Source organism: Arvicanthis niloticus, chromosome 16, assembly GCF_011762505.2.
Source record: "Arvicanthis niloticus isolate mArvNil1 chromosome 16, mArvNil1.pat.X, whole genome shotgun sequence".
NCBI lineage: Eukaryota > Metazoa > Chordata > Mammalia > Rodentia > Muridae > Arvicanthis > Arvicanthis niloticus.
The window spans coordinates 19418025-19437707 of record NC_047673.1 but is presented as its reverse complement, the minus strand read 5'-3'; the positions used below and the strand labels follow the sequence as shown (position 1 = coordinate 19437707).

Here is a 19683-nt window from a genome sequence, read left to right as displayed (position 1 = left end):
AATTATCTTCAGTTGTATGCACATTTATTCAGGCATTTTTTTTAACCAGGATTCCTTTTCCTACATAACTCTAATTTCTGTCAGGTTGACAAAGAATCAACCATGGAAATAAGGACAGGACACACCACCATGCATGGAATATTCTGAGAGCATTTCCAAGTCATTGCCTTCTACAAGGAAATAAAATCTGTCTCCAAACCCAAATTTAAAATTAGGCAATAAAGGAGAGAAGAGAGAGAGAGAGAGAGAGAGAGAGAGAGAGAGAGAGAGAGAGAGAGAGAGAGAGAGGAGAGAGAGAGACAGGTAGTATGTGTGTGCACACGCATGCACATGCATGCATGTGCATATGTATGTACTTATTGGTACATGGGAACACCAGAGGACATTTCTAGTATTCATTCTTCAGGTTCCATCCACCATGTTTTTGAGTGAGGGTCTCACTGGCCTGTTGCTTATCTATTGGCTAGGTTGGATGACTCTGTTCAACACTGGTTGTAGCACAAGTTTGCTGTAGATTATGGATTTTCTGCTCTCCCCTAATTGAAAATGATTCCTCTGCCTTTGCCTATGAAACAGTTTTGCTAGGAATAAAAAATTTAGGTGGGCGAACTCTCTTTCTGCTTTGTCTTTTAAAGGCACTGCAACACTTTCTTCATTCTGTCCCGACCTACATCAATGTCTGCTCCCCATACCTAGACACCTTCAGTTGCCTCAGGTTGAAGGATGGCTTTGGTATTGGGAAGGTAACCATGCTCACAAATGCAACAGAGAACCCTGAGGTACTGATAGACTTGTAGGAACATGGAATCTTTGGGAAAAGGCTGCATACATCGTTTTGGCTTAGACTTGGTGCAGTTAGGACCCTATGATTAACATTATCTTCAGTTGTATTCACACTCCAGTGAGGCCTAAACATTGAATTCCTGGGCATTATTAGGTTTGTTTCCCTTCCTCTCAGAAATAGAGGACTAATGCACCACTTTGATATCTTCAAAGAAGACAAGTTTGGAAAGTTCAGAACTGAGCTCTGATTTGTTTTTGTTTTTGTTCTTTGGTTTTTGGGGTTTTTTTGTTTTTGTTTTTGTTTTTGTTTTGTTTTGTTTTGTTTTTTTGTTTTGTTTTGACAGTGGATTCATTATGTGATACAGAGTCTTTATTGCTTTTTGAAACTTTTTTAAAATTATAACCAAAGCTCAATTTTTGTGAATGTCCAATGGGAGCTTGAGAAATGAATGTGTGCCCTCTCTGACCACATTTCCACATTTGTCAGAACACCAAGAACACTGCAGTATTCACCCCGGTGCTCACTGGGCTGTTTCACGTGGAACATGGCACCCACATCACAACCTCAGCGTTTCTCTCACAGTTCTGTTTTAGGATACACAAATTGGCAGAGACAGGTATGTCCCAGAAATGTCAAAATCTATAATATCACAGAGACCCGCTGTGAATGAGCTACATGCAAACCTTCTCCAGCTCTCTGGAAGAAGTTTCTCCCCAGATAGACAGAGCTGACCATGGGTACCAGGATTAGCCACTAAGCTTTAAAGATTCAGTAGCCTGAACCAGACCCCGGAGCTGCAGAAACAGCATTTCTGAGTCCACAGCTCTAAATCCAACCCCTACCTTCCTTGGAAGGAACAGAGAAAAATGAGGTGGTGTACAGACTAAGCCCTGTAGTTACAGATGCAGAGGTTTGAATTAGGAAACTGTAAGACAAGGCACACCTGACGTCATCAAGAGCTAGAAAAGACAAGAAGGATTTTCTGTTAGAGCTTTCTAGAAAGTCTGGCTTTGCTAACACCTGCATTTTGAACTTTTAGCCTCAGAGCTCTGAAATCACAGCACTTTGTGGTATTTGCCCACCAAATTTGTGGTGATTTATTACAGGGCCTAGGAAATCAACAGGACTTGGTATAGTTTTCTCATTTCCAATCACAAAGCAAGAACTCCTGCAGTGGAGTTAAATTTTATTTCACTGAGTTCCTGGTTCCTGGTACAATGGTAATAAAATTGTTTCAACATCAGGAGACTTACAGCTCATGTACATTTATTTGTATGTTGAAGACCCCAGAAATTTTCTCTGCAAAGAGAGAAGAGGCTGGAATGGAGTTCCAGAATTCCCAGAGTCTTGTCTTGGAAATCATCTCCACTAGAGTATGTCCTGCACTGGAAGTTGCTGAGTGGTGCCCATGGCAGGGATAACAAATCACTGATAGCTGTGTGTGGCTCAGATGGAGAATGTACCTTGGCTTCCATCCCTAGCAACGCAAAGAGAAAACCACACTTAGTTGTGCCTGTACCCACTGTTCTCCTTGAGTTCAGAGTCTGCCTGTCTGGGACTAGACACCCCTGGCTGAGGTTTCTTCCCTGGCATTATGTGCAGGGTCCAGCTCCATCTTCTCATCAGCCCTGCCTTCCACAGCTCTGTGCACAGGAGAGGATCCAAGGGGAAGGAAAAGGGAGGTGGTGCCAACATTGACCCAGTTCAGAAAGGACTCTGAAGCACACTCACTCTATAAAGTATTTATGCTTTAAAAGCCTTTCAAGAGGATTCAAAGTGTTTGTTAGTTGTAGGTGGATCCAGGTTGGAATTCTAGCTCGGCCACTTCCCAGCTCTGATGGGCTTCAGGAAAGTCACTTATCCTCTGGGATTGTCACTGTCCTGACTTCCAAAAATGAAGTCTTGCCTCACAATGAGTCATGACTGGGGAATTAACAGAGAGAATTAAGAGGACTAATGTAGTGGCTGGCAGACAGGGGTGCTGAGGATTGTCACCAGTGCTTACTGTTCTCACCATGGTGATGGCTCTTTGCTTTAACCCGCTGCTGTGCCTCAGGCTCTCCCTTTGTCTTAAGATATAGTAGATAAAAGATGGGCCTAATAGAGACCTTTTGACCTCCTTCTGTGATTACCAGTTAGCAATTTAGAGTTTCTTCTGCTCCCCTAAATTAATTATGTTTGAATATTCAAATTGTTAATGCTTGTTTTCCATGCATGTGGTAGACATGTTCAGAGTGGTGGAGGTGAATTGCTACTGAAGACATGGAACACATGAAGCTCAACATGGGAGGGTACTTTACACAGCACAAGAGTCCATTATATTATTGATAATGTTATATCAACATGGGGTGAGTCATAGCTAATACATGTATGTCATGCTTTTATGTGCTCTTCTTGACAGATAGCTATTATTCTTATTTTGGGGTTAAAGAGAACTGACAGTTGAACAGATGTTCTCTGAAGGTTCACTCATGAAATTTAAATCTGTGTTTAAAAAAAAAAAAAGAAGCATGCATCTATTTTTTATAGCATGCCAAAATCTTTTTTATTTTTAGGGGGAAGTTATGATGTGCGTTTTACAAGCAGGAAAAGTCTTATAACACTTTTATAACAATATTTTCCTGCTAACAAATGTTACTTTTCAACCCAGGAAATGCTTCCAATTAAACTTAGCTTTTATGATAAAAACAAGAAGCATACAAAACAATTATTCTCTAGAACACTTACTTTCCAATTTTCTAATACATTAGCTCTGAGACTGCATTCAATTTTGTTTCTCTCTCTCTCTCTCTCTCTCTCTCTCTCTCTCTCTCTCTCTCTCTCTCTCTCTCCATTGGGGATGGAAACCGGATTCTTCCACTCTCCAGCATCTTACCTTGGACTGTATCCCCAGACTCTGAGTAACCTTTGCTATCTTCAAATACAAGACGTTCCTTCTCTCTGCCTCCAGAGTGCATCACAATTCCCAGATCAGAATGTTTTATTCATTTGTTTTATTTGCTTTTTGTTTAGTGAGGCACAGCTTCATTTACACTCATCCAAGGCTAGACTGAAGTTCATTGTATAGCTAAGGATGACCTTGAACTTCTGACATTCCTGCTTCCACCACAAGATTTCTGGGATTACAGATGAGTACCTCCCCACCCAGTTTATACAGTGCTACAGATTGTGTCCGGGGCCTGTTGCATGCTGGGCAAGTGCTCTCCCAACTCAACAGCATCCTTGGCCTTCAGATTACTTTTAGTTTTTAAATAAAAAAGGGATGATTTGATGTGTCTAAGGACAATGAAACCAATTGTGCCTGCCCTGCTCCAAGGTTTGCCATTTCATATTTCTGTGACTCCCAGGGAATTATACACCAATTCTGTTTCCTTTTCACCTGAGTAAGAAGAAGAGCTTTAACCACAAACCCAAGTTCCTTGCTCCCCACTTGAAAGATCTATCAGTGACTCAAGAACAGGTTGCTGGAGTAAAGAGAAGCATTCAGTCAGCCAGGAAACCACACATGGTTTTGAAGCACTGTTCTCTTGAGACTACAATGCGTGCCCATTAGAAACTCAGAAGCTAAAATGTGCACCTTGGGAAAGAGCCCACCTGATTCAGGGTATGAGATCCATCATAGCAAAATGTCCTCATGACTTATTTTGTATTACCTCAGGTTCTCTGGAAACCCTGTGGCACTTCAGGAAGAGACAAAAGCCTACCTGCTAAGGGTGAACTGGAATGGCATGTAAGGTGACCTCTTGAAAGGAGCCTGCCTGCTGCTCTGTCTGAGTTTGTGCCAAACATGTATGAGTTCCTCTTCTGTTGCTAAGAGCCTAAGAGGTTGTCTTAGTCAGAGTTTGTATTCCTGCACAAAACATCGTGACCAGGAAGCAAGTTAGGGAGGAAAGGGTTTATTCAGCTTACACTTCCACATTGCTGTTCATCACCAAAGGAAGTCAGGACAGGAACTCACACAGGGCAGGAACTTGGAGGCACAAGCTGCTGCAGAGGCCATGGAGGGGTGCTGCTTACTGGCTTGCTTCCCCTGGCTTGTTCAACTCATTTTCTTATAGAACACAGGACCACCAGCCCAGGGGTGGCACCACCCACAATGGACTGGGCCCTCCCCCTTTGATCACTAATTGAGAAAATGCTGAATCTCAGGAGGGATTTCCTCAAAGGAGGCTCCTTTCCCTTTGATAACTGCAGCTTGTGTCAAGTTGACACATAAGACCAGCCAGTATGGAAGACTTGGAGGGAGATTGACCCTCTAACCCTGCCAGTGTGCAAACTGTATGGCATTTGAAGTGACCTCCTAAACTCTTGGACTGAGAATACCTTAAGATACTCCATCCTGCTTCCTCTTTAAATGGTGCTTAAATCTAACCCAAATACCCGGCAAACCAGAACCCTATTAGTGCCACAGCTACAAAGAAAAAAGGGGGAAATGGCAAAGACCCAGTCAACCCCAGATAATCAAATAGGAAATTATTCAATGATGGCTGTCTCCCTCAGTCTTTGACATTTGACCTCTCTCTCGATCAGGGTCACAGCACTCAGAAGAGTGAGATACATGGAGAAATGGCTTTAGAACACTGAAGCAGACGCAAAAGCGCCCTGTAAACAATCCCTATGAAGAGAGAAACTAGAAATATTTCAGACAGATTCCTAACCGCTAAGCCTCAGTGAAACAGCAAACTGAGTGGGTATGCTTTAATGGGTAAGTGTGAAGTTTACCTGTAACAGGAGTCAAGTAAATATGATGTGCTTAGTCCACTAAAGCAGGGGTTCTCAACCTCTGGGTCTCCATCCCTTGAGGTCAAATGACCCTTTCACAGGAGTCACCTAAGACCATCAGAAAACACAGATGTTTACATTATGATTCACAACCGTAGAAAATTACAGCTGTGAAGTAGCAACGAACTAATTTTATGCTTTGGGGGGTCACCACAACATGAAGAACCGTATTAAAGAGATGCAGGATTAGGAAGGTTGAAAACCGCTACCCTAAAGACTAGTGGGCAAGGCGCCAGGTCTCTAAGGGGCCTGTCTGCCTAGTGTCTCTGCCTGCCTTTCTTCATCTTCCCTGCACAGAGGTCTAGGGTAACGGGACATGTGACAGCCAGCTGAGGCAGCAAGGAAAGCAGTGTTGGCTCTCCTTGCCCTTCACATCTGTTTCAGCCTGGGATGCAGGAAGCAGCTGTGTGATGTCCTGCATTTTCACTTCACAGAAGAAGATCTGTGTGAACTTCCAGAAGCTTCCTGACGCTTTCATGATCTGATTCTTGCAGCTGACCGGCAGCTGCGTTTTTCACAGCCCTCTATGTAGAAATTGGAATTCGGGTGCTTTTATCATGCTGAACGGCTGGGACCAGGGATGCCTTCACTGGGGTTTGTGTCTGTGGATATCTGGATTCTTGGCTTTCTTTAAAGGTGAGTTGCTGCAGCTTATGTCCTGGAACATAATTAGTTATGTGCATCTCCTCTCCTTTCTCATCTTGTCTGGATCCAAATAATTAGAGGACTTTCATTAGTTAGGTTTAACCTAAGAGATAAGATTTGGAAAGTAAGGTAGGAAAAACATTGAAATATACTATATAAGTCATATTTCATCTTTCTAACTAAAATATGTTTTCCAATTAACATACAAAATCATCTGCTTTTGTAGCCATTTATGCTGTCAGTGTGCTCCATTTACTTATTGATAATAAATGTAATACATTTTTTAAATGGTAATTTGTTAGCGGGTACTTATTATTCAGCCTGTGAACGCTACCAATATATGCAATGGTCCTCATTTGGGGAACCTGTCTCATTGTCTATACTAAGAGTGAGCTGCTGGTTTTAAAAGTTGACTCAGACCCAGCTGCTGCACTGATCAGACACACACACACACACACACACACACACACACGAGAACAGGCACACATGTACACACATCCCACTATAAGGTTTCAGGGGGGTCTGATAATGAAGTCCGCCAGAGCCTCAGAGGAAGGAAATAGTAACAGCAGCCAGAAGAGTTTCTCACTATCGTCTGAAGCAATGTTTTCTTCCTGGTTAATTACACTGAAGAGAATGACAGGGGACATGTCAAAGTTTTCTTTCCTGATGGCATCCTAGCATTTAGCATTTCCAAATGGATGCACGAAGCACCTTCACTGAGGGACACAGCAGTTACTCTGTCCATTTTGCCTGTTTGTCTTTCAAGCCCATTCATTCCTCTCTCTCTCTCTCTCTCTCTCTCTCTCTCTCTCTCTCTCTCTCTCTCTCTTTTTTCTTTCTCTCTCTCATTCATTCTTTTTCTCACCCTTTCTCTTCTTGCTCTCTCACTCTCTCGCTCTCTCTCTCTCTCTGGGGAAATTCAGAGAATAATATTCATGGAGTCAAATTTGAATTATACAAAACAAACTTTAGAAAAGTATTTCCGTGGAGGTGTTGAGAAGTGAGTCGTGCATATTGTAGGCAAGAAACTAATGCTTTCTTTAAGAATTGGAGACACAGAATTGAATGGCTAAAGTGGTACAGAGAACCAATTTCCAATTGCTTTTAAAGGATAAGTGAATTTACTTTAAGAACTTTCCCTTCTCACAAATCTAAAAGTGCATGATTCCAACATTTGTTTTTCTAAAGGGTGTAACCTTTGAAGATTGAGGCAATGGTTAGATGTTGTGTTTGCTTGGTGAGGGTTCCAGCAGAAGGGCTTGCCAGTTATAGACATACCTCCAGAATCCCAGCTGGATTTGTGTTTAGTGACATAAAAATATTCTTCCTCGTGGCGTTTGTTTGTTTGTTTGTTTGCTGTTAGCTGTCTGGAACACTTTTTTATCGGTTATTTTATTTATTTACATTCCAAATGTTATTCGCCTTCCCAGTTTCCCCTCCACAAGTCCCCACCCCCTCCTTCCTCCCCCTGCCTCTATGAGGGTGCTCCCTCACCTGCCCATCCACTCCTGCCTCAGCAGCCTAGTGTTCCCCTGTACTGGCTCATCAAACCTCCACAGGACCAAGGGCCTCCCCTCCCAGTGATGCCAGATAAGGCAATCCTCTGCTACATATGCAGCTGGAGCCATGGGTACCCCCTGTGTACGCTTTGGTTGGTGGTTTAGTCCCTGGGAATTTGGGAGGTCTGATTGGTTGGTATTATTGTTCTTCCTATAGGATTGCAAACCCCTTCAGCTCCTTCAGTCCTTTTTCTAACCATTGGGGACCCTGCAATCAGTTCAATGGTTGGTTGCGCGAGTATCCATATCTGTATTGGTCAGGATCTGGCAAAGCCTCTCAGGAGACAGCTATATCAGGCTCCTCTTGTCAAGCACTTCTTGGCATCTGCGGTAGTGTCTGGGTTTGGTGTCTGTATATGGGATGGATCCCCAGGTAAGGCAGTCTCTGGATGGCCTTTGCTTCAGTCTCTGCTCCTCCTCATGGCTTTCTATCCCATGATATTTACAGTACCTTTGACTTCAACAGGCAGTCTCCTTGGGATCTCTTTGTGGCCGTTATTCTAGTTCTGAGAGGCCTGTGTAGTTATCTGTGAGACAGAGCAAACAAAGCTATAAGGGGTGGGGTCAAGCTGCCCTAGTACAGGTAGGAGTAGGCCTAGCTGGTACAGTGATGAGATTCTCTCACTAAGACACTAGGCTTGGGACCAGGAGAGGAGCCAGATTACAGCATCCCACAGCACCTCCCTCATGCTTTCTTGTGGTCTGGCTTCGCAGGCAGTACAGGCTGTGCGTCTGAAGAACAGCTCTTCCACACACTGTTTGCTCACTACAACCGCTTCATCCGGCCAGTGGAGAATGTTTCCGATCCCGTCACGGTGCATTTCGAATTGGCAATCACGCAGCTGGCCAATGTGGTGAGTGCCTCAGATTCCTGCCGTGTTCCCAGAGGGCTGAGTTCCCAACATTCTTGCACTCTGGGCACCTGATAAGCACAGAACTCTATCGTACAACTTAATGTGAGGGCAGGATTACATGTGAAGGGTCTTTCCTGGCCCTGCATCATGTCATCTTTGTTCAGGCTTTGCATGATTAGACATCCTTTCAGAGTCAGATTATGAATCGAAGACATGAAGGCAAGTGGAAGAGAGGCTCAAAGTGAGGTAAATTATGTACAATACCCTTTCTAAGCCATGTGTCTTAGTTAGCGTTTTACTGCTGTGAACAGATACCATGACCAAGACAACTCTTACAAGGACAACATTTAATTGGGGCTGGCTTACAGGTTCAGAGGTTCAGTCCATCATCATCAAGAATGGAACATGGCAGCATCCAGGCAGGCATGGTGCAGGAGGAACTGAGAGTTCTACATCTTCGTCTGAAGGCTGCTAACAGAATACTGGCTTCCAGGCAGCTAGGATGAGGGTCTTAAAGCCCACACCCACAGTGACACACCTACTCCAACAAGGTCACACCTACTCTAACAGGGCCACAGCTTATAATAGTGTCACTCCCTAGGCTGGGCATATACAAGCCATCACACCATATCTCCCAGTTTATTGCAGCTTTTCCAGAAACTCATGCATTTGAAATCATGATTCAAAATTATTCACCTGGGTGTCTACTAATATTTTCCCAATAAAGAGGTCTAGGCTAATGGTTCCAAGGCTGTGGTGTGGAAGTGTGTCTCTGGCTCCTCCTGCTCCTCTTCCTCCATCAGGGCTCAGTGAGCTCAATGTCTACTGAAATGGTCTGGAGTTGCATGAAGACTATGACTTTCCAGACTAGATCCTGATCCACGACATTTTCTAACACCTCCAAGGGCATGTGTTCCTCATGAATATACACCACACAGAGCTTATCCAACCCACGGAAAGGGTCTCAAGGGAGGCAGACCTGTTAAGCACGGTATTGATAATGAGTGTCAACTCCCTGAACATAGTGAACTAGCCCAAAGAGAAATCAGGTTTTGAATAATGTGTGGGGCTTAGGCCGGTTACGTCTAAGACCTCACGGAACTGAGGCAGCAGAGCCTACCCAGTTTTAACTAACAGCAAGTAAATATGCTTACTCAGCTTCTGTTAGACCCTGCAGATCCAAGGTGACTCAGTACCAGAGGGTCTTGATCAAGAGGGGATCACTATGAAGCTGTGCATGTCCCATCTCTCTAAGTCTTTTTGTTGACTTTACAAATCCCAGGGTCTATGTTGGCTCCACATGACCCACTGGCAGGGTGAAGCTTGGCATTGTCTCTGGACCTCTCCAGGGTGGGTAGCAGTAACCACTGGGAGAAAGAGTGGAGCCCAAGGAGCAGCTCAGTGGACTGGGGAGAGCTGCTGTCGGAGCTCTGCATAGAAACCTCAACAACACTGGGTTCCTTCCTCCTACAGGGGCCTCAGTTATCTTGGGAAGTAAGATTTTGGAATCTCCTGCTGACTGCTAAGAACCTACCATTAATACTCAAGCTATTGTGCTGTGACCTATCTGTCACCTAGGTGTGTCTCTGGTAGCTTTCCTGCTGAGGATCAGTGGTCACTTAAGTATCATTTGTACTGAAGATGGTGACAGGGAATGCCTATGTACCACCATGTCACTTCAGGGGCTGCTTGGACAGTACCTCCTCAGAGACTCCTTCTTTGACTCATATATAAAACAGATGTGTGCATGCACACATGAACCACTCCACCCCTCTTGTTATATCATGATGTGTGTGATGTGTGTATGTGCATTTATTATTAGCTCTGTGTCTTCCCGGCCAACAGCTAAGACCACATGAAGGCAGGAGCTTTCTTCACTTTGTAACTGAGTGTAACTCTGGAACACAGTAGTCACTGGGTAAGTAGGAGTGTCCTGTGTGACTAAAGGTCCCTTGGGTTGAGAGAGGAAACACAGAGGGAATGAATAGCTGGTTTCAAATGGCAAACTTACATGTTAGCTAAACTGCTGTTTCAGTTTGGATCCCAGGGCAAATGCACACGGGACATCCTAGGCTTCTTTGAGGAAAGGTCATGGGGCGTATGTAAAAATAGTGAGTACCTGTCACCACCTACAGGACTCTCCTCTCCATCATCCCTGAACCTCTGCCCTCTTCCCTGTTCCTTTCATGCATCCAAAGGGCTTTATGGGTCAGGGTGATGAGAAAAGGTTCACAGAGGAGGTAAAATCCGAATGCTCTTTGAGCAGTATTTTAAGGGCATATGTCATTTCTAAGTCAACAGAGCAGGGACAAGTGTGCACATCCCAGATTTCTGTTACAGTCAAATAGCTTTCATTCAGTCCTCCTGATCTTCATGCCTGCCTTCATTAGCACAGAGAACTGAGATTTGTCTATTTTTAGCTGTCATTCTTGAGTCAAGCACATGGAAGACTAAAAATATTATTTCTCCCTCCCAGGATGAAGTCAACCAGATTATGGAGACCAATCTGTGGCTGCGTCACGTATGTGTCTTCTCCTTTGGATGGCGGCAGAATGTGCCCACTCGGTGATAAAGCCACCAGCGTTACCCTTTCCACTCCCCAACCTATGATAGATGAAGAATAACCTTTGCCTTGCTGTCTCCTAATCCTTGGGCTCAGCTCTGGTTGCAGCTAGCTTAAATACAGGCAGCACATGGGCAGAGTCTGGTGTCTGACACGGAGCCCTCTGGCCTTTCTACTTAATGCTCTCAGTTCTCTGCCTATCACTTACTGAAGTCTGGTGCTATCTTTCCTCTTTGATAGCTTCAGCAGGTCAGTGGGTTGAGGTCTGGAGAATGAGAACATATGTTACATCACCACCAACTGGCTTTTACAAATTATACCGTCTCTGCTCTTAAAAGTCCAAATGGTGTACATGGTATTTGCAATAGATTCATCCTCATGCATACAAATTATGATTTTTGTCAGTAAAAATGAGTTACTACTCCAATTTAAACATAGTCCATGAAACACGTTGTGAAAGTTTAGCCAGTTAGCATGATACAGATGTGCCAAAATCAGCCTAGCTATTTAGCCCCCTGTGCCCATGGATAAAATTCCCTACTTTTGATAGAAATGGATATATTCGTTAAAAATATCTTACTTTTTAATCAAGAAAATTATAGAACCAATATAAACATTTGAGGAAAGTTATGAATCCTTTTTCCAAAGGGATTTGTGTCTATTTTTTAAAGTGAAATGGATTTGTAGGGGGGAAGGGGGAAAGAGGGGTTAAGATGGGGTTCAGAGAGGGCAGCTGGAGACTAATCAGGATACCCAAATTATATGTATGAAATTGCTAAAGAACCAATTTAACACATGCTAAAACAAGGTAAAACCACCTCCACCAAAACAAAAGCTCCATTTCTTTTAGATCTGGAAGGACTACAGATTGCGCTGGGATCCAACAGAGTATGACGGCATCGAGACGCTTCGCGTCCCAGCAGACAACATCTGGAAGCCAGACATTGTTCTGTATAACAAGTATGTGCGTCTAGACAGATCCATGGTTGGTTTTTAAAATCCTTGGCCCTGGTGACCCACGCCAAAGGGACACACAGTGCTGCTAACAGTGTGTGGTTTTGCTTCCAGTGCTGTTGGCGACTTCCAGGTCGAAGGCAAGACCAAAGCTCTTCTCAAGTACGATGGTGAGATAACCTGGACCCCGCCAGCCATCTTTAAGAGTTCTTGTCCGATGGACATCACCTTCTTCCCGTTTGATCATCAAAACTGCTCCCTGAAGTTTGGCTCCTGGACTTACGACAAGGCTGAAATCGACCTTCTCATCATTGGCTCTAAAGTGGACATGAACGATTTTTGGGAAAACAGTGAATGGGAAATTGTCGACGCCTCTGGCTACAAGCACGACATTAAGTACAACTGCTGCGAAGAGATTTACACAGATATAACCTACTCCTTCTACATCAGGAGGTTGCCCATGTTTTACACCATCAACCTCATCATCCCATGCCTCTTCATCTCCTTTCTCACCGTGCTGGTCTTTTACCTTCCTTCTGACTGTGGCGAGAAAGTGACTCTTTGCATCTCGGTTCTGCTTTCTCTGACTGTCTTTTTGCTGGTGATTACAGAGACCATCCCATCCACGTCTCTCGTGATCCCACTGGTGGGTGAGTATCTACTGTTCACCATGATCTTTGTCACACTGTCCATTGTGGTGACTGTGTTTGTGCTGAACATACACTACAGGACCCCAGCAACGCATACCATGCCCAAGTGGGTGAAGACCGTCTTCCTTCAGGTCTTCCCTTCGATTCTGATGATGAGGAGACCTCTGGACAAAACGAAGGAGGCAGGTGGTGTTAAAGACCCCAAAAGCCATACCAAGAGGCCTGCCAAGGTCAAGTTTACTCATCGAGGAGAACCCAAACTTCTAAAGGAATGCCGCCACTGCCAAAAATCAAGTGACATAGTGCCTGGCAAGAGAAGGTTAAGCCAGCAGCCTTCACAGTGGGTGGCAGAGAATTCAGAGCACCTGCCCGATGTTGAAGATGTGATCGATAGTGTTCAATTCATAGCAGAAAACATGAAGAGCCAGAATGAAACAAAGGAGGTAAAAAATGGACCCCTTTTCTCCAGCCAGCTGCACCCCTAGCAGGCCTACAGGCACTTTGGAGACTAGTCAAAGCAGCAGTGGGAGTTACATCTGTGGAACAGTCAGGCAACATCAGCTAAGACCAGCTCTACTGTCCTGCAGCCTTGAGGGACCTGGGTTAGACTTCAGGGAGCTATAGTGAGACGATGTATGTAGCCCTACAACAAACCTTCAGCCTGCATTTACTTACAGAGAGATCTAGCTACAACACACATGCAGGACAAGCTTGCCTCATGGAACAAGCCTCCAACACATTGAACAAAGTGAGGGTGGAAAGAGAGACTAGAAATAATTATTAATAAAAATCCCAGCAGTGGGTTACTACCCGCCCCCAATGGTTTATGTTCCCAATTGAAAGACACACACATGGCCATTATATTTTAATATGCTTTATACAGCACAATAGCTGGGCTACTGCCTAACCTTCACACTGTGAATAAACCTCCCACCAATAATGCCAAGTTATTACTTACTAATTCTATGTTCTATCTTGGCTGCGCTAGACCCAACATCTGTAACCACAAGGAAAGAATATCAGGACCCCCAACATCACCCTTGTAGATACACTAGGAGACACTAAGAATGCCTGTCATAACACATGTCACAGGACACCAATGACCAGTGAGCTCACATCCAGGCTGGCATCTTTTAGAATGTAGGAAATACAGTCACTGTTGATTTATCAGGCCAGGCAGGTCCTCTAATACCCAACCCACAGAGACCACAGCAGAAGTCCAGAAGTTTGGAACTGGAACGATTCCAGATTTGCAATAAACTCTCCATGTTAGCATCCCTTGGAGGCCTAGAGGCTGCAAATTCCTGTGCAGGGGATCCCCAGCCGTACCCCACATTCCCTGGCCTGTCCTCTCACTGTTTCATAGTCAGATTTCCTAAAGAGCCAGGCTCTCCTGGTGCACATGGGACAAGACTCTCAAGCAGATACTTTGTGGGGAGTGTCCCAGAAGACAAGAAAGGACCCTTATCACAGGAAAAGGGTCACAAAAGTCTTTAGCACAGTCCATAGCCATCTCTATGAGGCACCAATGATGTACACCTACCACCCTTAGAAAATGGGACCCACATAGGACACACAGACGGGCAGGCAAACCTAATAGCAATAACTGATTTTTTGAAAGGATTGGAGATAATTACTTTGAAAAAATATTCATAAAACAAAGCATGTCTTCCTATGGTCTTGATATTTAAAGCTAGCCTTGATCTTTTGTTTGCATTTCAGGTAGAAGATGACTGGCAATACATGGCCATGGTGGTGGACAGAGTCTTCCTGTGGGTGTTTATAATCGTCTGTGTCTTTGGAACTGTGGGGTTATTTCTACAACCACTGCTTGGGAACACAGGAAAGTCATAGTTGGTATTTTCCTTTTGCCTTCTGAATCTTGTAGATGTATTTTTTTTTCTAGTTACAACAGGGAAAAGCCAAGTTTGCAGTCTCCTAAATCAAGACAAGAAGGGGGTGGGCATTGCTGCAGCCTTAGGAGCCTGAATATGTGTCTTCATTGCACTGGGTGTTTGCAACCTTGGAGCCCAAAGCTGCCAGTGGTCCTAGGCTAGGAGGACTGAGTCAACTTCTCTATGTTTTGCATGCTTTGTTTCGAGAAAAATAGACAGCCCTTCACAGAGCTAAGTCCCACAGTCAGCGTCAGTCCACTCAGAAAGGTGATTGGCTTGTATCTGAAGCTCCTGCTGCTTATTGCAATGATGTGTATGGCTACTGAGAAACTCGGGAACACTGCTGATACTTGCAACACACTTGTCTGCTACTGGACCCTACTTTCTTGTGCATGTCTCTGTGATGTAGCTCACACTATTACCTGACACGGGCAATGGCCAAAGAAGAAAGCAGATAGCATCTCTCTTAGAAGACTATTCAATTCGTGATACGCTTGGTTTTCTGTCAGTGTGAAAATCACTGAGATGATAGACATCAAAGAATGACATTCATATGAGCTCATGGTGTTGAAGCCTATGACCATTAGGCCCCATTGCCTCCGATCCTTTGATGAGGCAAAGCATCATGCCTAGTAGAGAACAGCTGTCCACTTAATGATAGCTACAAAGAAAGCAAAAAGAGAGGAAGACTCTGGAGTGTCCATATTCCTCTCACAAGCACACTCCAATGGCTTCACATCTTCCTACAAGGCCTACCATCCTAGAAGCTCCACTACCTCCCAAAAGTGTGGAGGAATCAGACTCTAGCACATGTCCTCGGGGTTATCCAAACCACTGCAGTATCGTCCTGGCAGGATATTTGGCTGGCTCCAGTACTACACTAGGTGCTACAAGGGGTAACATAGAGTCGTTCCCTTGTAAAGTTCCAGCCTTTTAGAAAAGCCATAGATGTGATGATCTGCAGGATCAGGTAGTGGAGAATAGAGCTAGAGCAACCCAAATGAGAGAAACTAACTGGGCAAACCTGAAGGAAGCCACTCCTGTGTTTCAAATAGGTATCTGTAGAGTCTTTTCCCATGTGCACTTCGATAGCTCACTGCATGGAGATGAAATAAAGTTGATATGAATTTTTAGTCTTGTGCCATTTGGAGCAATTCCTTTTCTGAGTGGGAGAACAGTGGGAATTGTGTTGCGTTCCACTCCGTTTGTGTGGCTGTGACAACCTACAGAGATATTTAAAGAGCTGCTCGTGAAAAAAGGGGTGGGGGAGGGGTGCTGTTTTCAGTTCCAGTTTTTCTCTCCTAGCAAGTCCTTGTTCATGAACATAGTTAATTTCACGGTTCAGTTTTATCTTCTAATCCTGTTGTCTCAATACAATATCAGCAACATTTGCCAAGGCCTGGATGATGGAATATCATCCTTGAGAAATAGATACCTGGTCCCCTTTCAGGATGAGGCTGCAGAGGCAGCAATGCCTCTGACTGGGTAGCTTTATGATGAGTGACCTGATATGATCTGGCTTATACTGGGCAATATTAAAAAAAAAAAAAAAGGATCTATGAGATCCTCAGGGATGCTAAGTACACAAGTCTTCTCACATCCTTGGCAGGTTGGGAGCCACCTTAGCCTGTGCTATAATAGTGGTCTAGCTATACCAGGTATATGCCTTAGGTGGTACCTCCATCCTCTTGTAGATTGGGGTGGCCAACCATGTGGCCTGTGGGGTTAGTCTTTTTTTTTTTTTCTTTTTTAGTGAGGACATTTGTGTTGTTGAGTTATACAAGTTCCTCATATGCTGTGCAAACAAATTCTCCATCAAATGTTAGCATACACATTTTGTGAATTGCATTGTAAGAAAGAAAGTTAAAATTGACCTTAAGCAGGGACCAGAGGAAACACATCTGAATGCCTCGTGCTTGGGTGTTCTTTAATGCTTGATAATACTTCATATTTTCTGGCTCAGCTTCATAGAAATTACCTAGCAATTACCATGTTTGGGGGTGGAAATGAAGTCACAACATTTATTCAGAATGATGGAAGAAAGTATAGACTGAAAATCTATAAAGGAACATTAAATACATTGTGAAATACACATTCAAGGCTTTTAATTTTTAGAACATTCCTTGGTCACTAGTCACCTCATTCATTGAGGCCTCTCAGTCAAAACAAAGTTCACTATCATGGCTGGCTAGTCTACTACCAGCTTGTTCCAAGGTTGACCCATGTCTGCTTCCTAAGGCTGGAGTTACAGGCAAGCTGTCATACCAACCTGACATCTACCTGTGCTCCAGGCATCCAAACTCCAGTCTTCTTCCTTGTATAGTAAGTGCTTTGACTGCTGAATCCTCAGGTATGTCTGAATCCCCCTTGCAGACCAAGGCAGAGGCCACCTTCAAGTGCTCTGGTTATGTCTGACTCTGCGGTGGACTGAGCTGATTTCCTGCAGAGCCTTGAGGATCCGCATTAGCTGCTCTTTGATGATTGTTCAAAGACTATAGCCATGAGACAAAGATCTAATTCCACTTTTATTTTCACTGTTATTTTATTGGCATACTGAACAGAAAGTATAGTGAAGAAGAAACTACATGTCAGGTTAAAGAGAAATAGCTGTCATCATAATTAAGTGAACTCATTTTAATACACAATACCACTTACTTCAGAGATAGAACTTTGAGGCAATCAAAAGGTCTATCTCAACATTGTACTCTGGAATTTACAGTGGTCTATGTGTTTAATTAGTTACTATCTTTACCAGGTCCAAGACCATGGGTAGTATAAGCTGACTGTGTACCTTGGCCACAAGCTGTGCTACCCAGCTTACTATTAGACACAGTGATGACATCAAACTGACACCATCTACACTCTGTAATTAATCATAACAAGAATGACATGGCAGCTAGAGAGCATGAGTGCTTGTAGGCGCAAAGTGGGTTTACATTCCTGTGACGTATTCCAGCCAATGACATGAACGCAGAGGTACAGTCAGGATCACTGTTGTCACATTAGACTAGAGGAAATTCAAAGGACAAAGGAACAAGCAAAATGACATCTGAAGCAAGCAAACTCAGAAATGAAAAGGTGGGGACATTCTTGGTGGTAGCAGAGTTAGTTCTCCCTTGAAAACCATTGCCAAGGAAGAGACTGAAATGAACTTAGGAGGCATTACAATACAACCCTGCCCCAGGTCCTGTTCTAGACAGCTAACTGCAAAGCTAAAGTCTGAAGCAGAAAAACTTCAATTAATTGTTTTGTTAAACGTGACAATTCTACTTTGGAAATGTTCTCGTGTAAGAATTCTTTCAAGGTGCCCACTGAAAATGATGCACAGAGCTGGAGATGTTGGGACAGGCCACACAACAGAAAGCCATGTGGATAATCCAACTAAACACTTCTGGTATCCAGAAGTTGCCATGGAAGCCTCCAAAGATGAGGACAACCAACACTCCTACCTAGCTATGACATCTATGAACCACATCAATGATGAGCAAGCCATGAAAACCCTAAAGGTTCAGTAGTGGCATGCACACCGTGGTGGTAACCAACAACTCTCAAGTTGGACTTAAAGCCCATTCAACAAGAGGAAAATAATGCCTGGTGCTGAAAACCTAGCTAACTACACAGTGCTAGTGAAGTCATGGTTACTGGAGAAGAATCACAACACTAATTTTCCAAGTCAGCATAATCTCTAAAACATTCTGTAAACATTTGTCCTTCCGCCCACAGATAAGTGTAAGCTTCACCCCTCATCAAGAAAACGTCTCTTTACAACAGACCGAAAACCACAACCAATCAAAATGCAGAGTGATGAAGCCCAGTCCCAATTGACACACCTACAAAACACTCTCATGCTGAAAACTCTGGGTCTTTACCAAAGAGGGAGGAAGTCAGAAAGTCAGGGAGTTTGCAGTGAGATTGTGTCTCCTAGAATATCAGAAGGCACATCCGTAGTCTCACCAGTGTGTTCTCAACAAGGATGACACCAATGAGCAGGTCCAACTGGACGGAGGGGATGGGAGGGGTGAGCCTCAACCACACATAAAACTATAGGTAACTGAGGTCCCCCAGGGAGGAGTGTGCCCCATTGGTTGTACAGTGCCAAATGATCAGGTCTGAAATCATACATGCAGGTAAGATTACACAGACTGAGCAGGTTACATTTAGGAATATACATATATTTATGCAATACACATATTTATGCAGTAATAATTAGTGGAAAAAGAAGGTTGTAAGTTTGAAAGAGTGAGGAGTATACATAAGGGTTTGGAGGGAAGAAAGAAATGTACTTAAATTGTGTGTGTGTGTGTGTGTGTGTGTGTGTGTGTGTGTGTGTATACCTTTTTTTAATTTTTTACATTCCTGTCATTGTCCCCCTCCTGGTCCACCCTCCCATAGTCCCACAGTTCATTATCCCATTCTTCCTCCCCTCTGTCTCCAACAGGACGATCACCCTACCCCTTGCCAGGCCTCCCCATTCCCTGGGGCCTCAAGTCTATTGAGGGTTAGTTGCATCTTCTCCCACTGAGGCTAAACCTGGCAGTCTTCTGCTGTATATGTGTCAGGGGCCTCAGACCAGCTCATGTATGCTACCTGGTTGGTGACTCCTTTCCCTAATTCAACTACAGGGGTCCAGAACTTCAGTCCAATGGTTGGGTATAAGTATCTGTGTCCATCTCAATCAACTGCTTGTTAAATTATATATTTTTTAAATCCTCTTAGTGTCTGGTCTAATGAAAATACATTAAATAAGCCTTGTCTACACACAAAACCCTATTAGACATGTTGGGGGATGTGATGGAGATGATGCTGACACAGGTAAGGAACTAACCCTCACTGAACAGAACAATCTAGAACACTCATGCTTAGAATCACATAGTGCAAAGAGAAACGCCAGAGACAGGAAGGTCTGTGGAGTTGTGTTCAGTGAAGACCACCTCAGGGGGTGAAAGGTGAGAACTGAGAGCCAAACAATAAGGTCAACTCAAGAATCTGTCCAT

General features: G+C 43.9%; 1 protein-coding gene across 2 annotated transcripts; it reads left to right on the top strand.

Moving 5' to 3' along the window:
- The first annotated feature begins 5843 nt into the window (after positions 1–5843).
- Chrna6 (cholinergic receptor nicotinic alpha 6 subunit) lies at positions 5844–15822 on the top strand. 2 transcript variants are annotated; one of them, XM_034520108.2, is made up of 6 exons: positions 5844–6202; positions 8488–8627; positions 11104–11148; positions 12041–12150; positions 12259–13237; positions 14517–15822. In XM_034520108.2, exons 1-6 carry the CDS (start codon positions 6124–6126, stop codon positions 14646–14648), a joined length of 1485 nt encoding a protein of 494 aa, XP_034375999.1. In that variant the 5' UTR covers positions 5844–6123; the 3' UTR covers positions 14649–15822. The 2 variants fall into 2 exon arrangements, with proteins under 2 accessions (XP_034375999.1, XP_034376000.1); XM_034520109.2 differs by lacking the exons at positions 5844–6202; positions 8488–8627 and adding an exon at positions 10496–10545.
- The last annotated feature ends 3861 nt before the right edge of the window (positions 15823–19683 follow it).